The 3,916-nt window shown below is 43.2% G+C and overlaps 1 protein-coding gene across 1 annotated transcript; it reads right to left on the bottom strand.

Annotated features, from left to right (window-relative positions):
- Positions 1 to 355: 355 nt before the first annotated feature.
- On the bottom strand, positions 356 to 1,253 carry LOC143627711 (uncharacterized). The gene is made up of 3 exons (XM_077097475.1): positions 1,017 to 1,253; positions 766 to 897; positions 356 to 652 (listed from the first exon to the last, which is right to left on the bottom strand). Exons 1-3 carry the CDS (start codon positions 1,251 to 1,253, stop codon positions 356 to 358), a joined length of 666 nt encoding a protein of 221 aa, XP_076953590.1.
- Between the last annotated feature and the right edge of the window lie 2,663 nt (positions 1,254 to 3,916).

Genomic DNA, 3,916 nt, shown 5'->3' with positions numbered 1-3,916 from the left:
AGGATGGCAAACCATGCAAATGATAGACATCCCGGAAGAATAATTGTGCCACATTAACTGCATATGTCATCTTCTTGCAAGGAATAAAGTGCACCATCTTAGAGAACCGAACAACAACAACAACAAAGATCGAATCGTTACACCTCTGAGTCCGAGGTAATCCCAACACAAAATCCATAATAATGTCAGTCCAAGGCTTCGAAGGGACTTGTAAAGGCATATAGAGACCCGCATTAGTAGCAGTGCCCTTTGAGACAAGGGCCAAACCTCCATTGGCAGTTTGCCACATTGTGCTCCTCGTCTCAAGCTTCGATTTGACTGGTAATGGGCCTGAAACGGAGCTTCGTGGGCTAAGTTATGCCCGTGTTCGTGGGCCACCCTTTGTTGTGCGATCTTGGGCCTCCAGAAACATAATAGCCAGGTCTTCAATACTTGGGACCACATCTTCCCCCCCTGGATAGAAAAAATTTGACCTCGAATCCGCCACATCTTCATCCTCAGAAGTGTCACCGTAATAAGGTAGTAAATGCTTATCATTAAACACATCAGAACAACGAACGTGACTTGGTAGTTTTAAACGATAAGCATTTGAGTTTATTTTCTCCACAATTTCCACGGGTCCAATCTTTTTAGCCGATAACTTGTTGTAGTCCTAAACAGAAAAACGATCTTTTGTCAGAACAGCCAAGACAAAATCACCTCCTTCAAACTCAACATGTCTTCGCTTTTGATCAGTAGCTTGCTTGTACTTTGAATTGGCCGAACCAGGTTATCATGCACATCTTTGTGAATATCATGTAGCCCTTCAACAAAATCCTTCACCTTTTTGGATACAGAACCAGGAACAGGGGGTGACATTAGGTCAAGGGGTCCCCATGGCTGAGCGAAATAAACCACCTAAAAAGGACTAAACCCGGTACTTCGATTGGCAACATGATTATGAGCAAACTCAGCTTGACATAATTTTTGATCCCAAGACTTCACATGATCACCCACAAGACATCGTAAAAGATTACCAAGGGACCGATTAACAACTTCCGTTTCCCATCCGTTTGAGGGAGATAGGCACTACTGAAGTTAAGTTGAGTGTTCACCATTTTCCATAGGCTGTTCCAAAAATGACTCAAGAAACGAGTATCCTGGTCATAAACAATAGAAGATGGTAAACCATGCAAATGATAAACTTCCCGGAAGAATAATTGTGCCACATTAACTGCATATGTCGTCTTCTTGCATGGAATAAAGTGCACCATCTTAGAGAACCGAACAACAACAACAACAAAGATCGAATCGTTACCCCTCTGAGTCCGAGGTAACCCCAACACAAAATCCATACTAATGTCAGTCCAAGGCTTTGAAGGGACTGGTAAAGGCATATAGAGACCCGCATTAGTAGCAGCGCCCTTTGAGACAGGTGCCAAATCGCCGTAGGCTGTTTGCCACAATGTGCTCCTCGTCTCAAGCTTCGATTTGACTGGTAATGGGCCTGAAACGGAGCTTCGTGGGCCAAGTTATGCCCGTTTTCGTGGGCCACCCTTTGTTGCGCGATCTTGGGCCTCCAGAAACATAATAGCCCGGTTTTCAATACTTGGGCACACATCATTCCCCCATGGATAGAAAAAATTCGACCTCGAATCCGCCACATCTTCATCCTCATAAGTGTCCCCGTAATAAGGTAGTAATTGTTTCACATTAAAGACATCAGAACAACGAACGTGGCTCGGTAGTTTTAAACGATAAGCATTTGAGTTAATTTTCTACACAATTTCCACGGTTCCAATTTTTTTAGACGATAACTTGTTGTAGTCCCCAACAGAAAAAGATCTTTTTTCAAAACAACCCAGACAAAATCACCATCTTCAAACTCAACATGTCTTCGCTTTTGATCAACAGCTTGCTTATACTTCGAATTGGCTCGACCCAGGTTGTCATGCACATCTTTGTGATTATCATGTAACCCTTCATCAAAATCCTTCACCTTTTTGGGTACAGAAATAGGAATAGGGGGTGACATCAGGTCAAGGGGTCACCGTGGCTGAGCAGAATAAACCACCTGAAAAGGACTAAACCCGGTACTTCGATTGGCAGCATGATTATGAGCAAATTCAGCTTGATATAACTTTTGATCCCAAGACTTCACATGATCATCCACAAGACATCGTAAAAGATTACCAAGGGACCGTTTAAAAACTTTCGTTTGCCCGTCCGTTTGAGGGTGATAGGCACTACTGAAGTTAAGTTGAGTGTTCACCATTTTCCATTGGCTGTGCCAAAAATGACTCAAGAAATGAGTATCCCGGTCAGAAACAATAGAAGATGGCAAACCATGCAAACGATAAACATCCCGGAAGAATAATTGAGCCAAATTAACTGCATCTGTCGACTTCTTGCAAGGATTCAAGTACACCATCTTGGAGAACCGATCAACAACAACAAAGATCGAATCGTTACCCCTCTAAGTCCGAGGTAACCCCAACACAAAATCCATACTAATGTCAGTCCAAGGCTTTGAAGGGACTGGTAAAGGCATATAGAGACCCGCATTAGTTGCAGCGCCCTTTGAGACAGGGGTCAAACCGCCGTATGCTATTTTCCACAATGTGCTCCTCATCTCAAGCTTCGATTTAACTGGTAATGGGCCTGAAACGGAGCTTCGTGGGCCAAGTTATGCCCGTTCTCGTTGGCCACCCTTTGTTGCGCGATCTTGGGCCTCCAGAAACATAATAGCCCGGTCTTCAATACTTGGGCACACATCATTCCCCCATGGATAGAAAAAATTCGACCTCGAATCCGCCACATCTTCATCCTCATAAGTGTCCCCGTAATAAGGTAGTAATTGTTTCACATTAAAGACATCAGAACAACGAACGTGGCTCGGTAGTTTTAAACGATAAGCATTTGAGTTAATTTTCTACACAATTTCCACGGTTCCAATTTTTTTAGACGATAACTTGTTGTAGTCCCCAACAGAAAAAGATCTTTTTTCAAAACAACCCAGACAAAATCACCATCTTCAAACTCAACATGTCTTCGCTTTTGATCAACAGCTTGCTTATACTTCGAATTGGCTCGACCCAGGTTGTCATGCACATCTTTGTGATTATCATGTAACCCTTCATCAAAATCCTTCACCTTTTTGGGTACAGAACTAGGAATAGGGGGTGACATCAGGTCAAGGGGTCACCGTGGCTGAGCAGAATAAACCACCTGAAAAGGACTAAACCCGGTACTTCGATTGGCAGCATGATTATGAGCAAATTCAGCTTGATATAACTTTTGATCCCAAGACTTCACATGATCATCCACAAGACATCGTAAAAGATTACCAAGGGACCGTTTAAAAACTTTCGTTTGCCCGTCCGTTTGAGGGTGATAGGCACTACTGAAGTTAAGTTGAGTGTTCACCATTTTCCATTGGCTGTGCCAAAAATGACTCAAGAAACGAGTATCCCGGTCATAAACAATAGAAGATGGTAAACCATGCAAATGATAAACTTCCCGGAAGAATAATTGTGCCACATTAACTGCATATGTCATCTTCTTGCATGGAATAAAGTGCACCATCTTAGAGAACCGAACAACAACAACAACAAAGATCAAATCGTTACCCCTCTGAGTCCGAGGTAATACCAACACAAAAATCCATACTAATGTCAGTCCAAGGCTTCGAAGGGACTTGTAAAGGCATATAGAGACCCGCATTTGTAGCCGTACCCTATGAGACAGAGCCCAAACTACCATTGGCAGTTTGCCACATTGTGCTCCTCGTCTCAAGCTTCGATTTGACTGGTAATGGGCTTGAAACGGAGCTTCGTGGGCCACCATTTGTTGTGCGATCTTGGGCCTCCAGAAACATAATAGCCATGTCTTCAATACTTGGGACCACATCATTCCCCCCTGGATAGAAAAAATTTGA

This window comes from Bidens hawaiensis, unplaced genomic scaffold (assembly GCF_021521415.1).
Source record: "Bidens hawaiensis isolate Kalapana, Puna unplaced genomic scaffold, B.hawaiensis_p1.1 tig00004722_1, whole genome shotgun sequence".
Classification (NCBI taxonomy): Eukaryota; Viridiplantae; Streptophyta; class Magnoliopsida; order Asterales; family Asteraceae; genus Bidens; species Bidens hawaiensis.
This window is presented reverse-complemented; position numbering and strand designations above follow the sequence as displayed.

Coding starts and splice junctions, on each gene's coding strand:
- LOC143627711 (XM_077097475.1), bottom strand. CDS start 1,253: ATGGTGCACTTTATTCCATGCAAGAAGACGACATATGCAGTTAATGTG. Junction 898..1,016: donor AGTTGTTAATCGGTCCCTTG/GTAATCTTTTAC, acceptor AGTCCTTTTTAG/GTGGTTTATTTCGCTCAGCC. Junction 653..765: donor AAGATGTGCATGATAACCTG/GTTCGGCCAATT, acceptor TTTTCTGTTTAG/GACTACAACAAGTTATCGGC.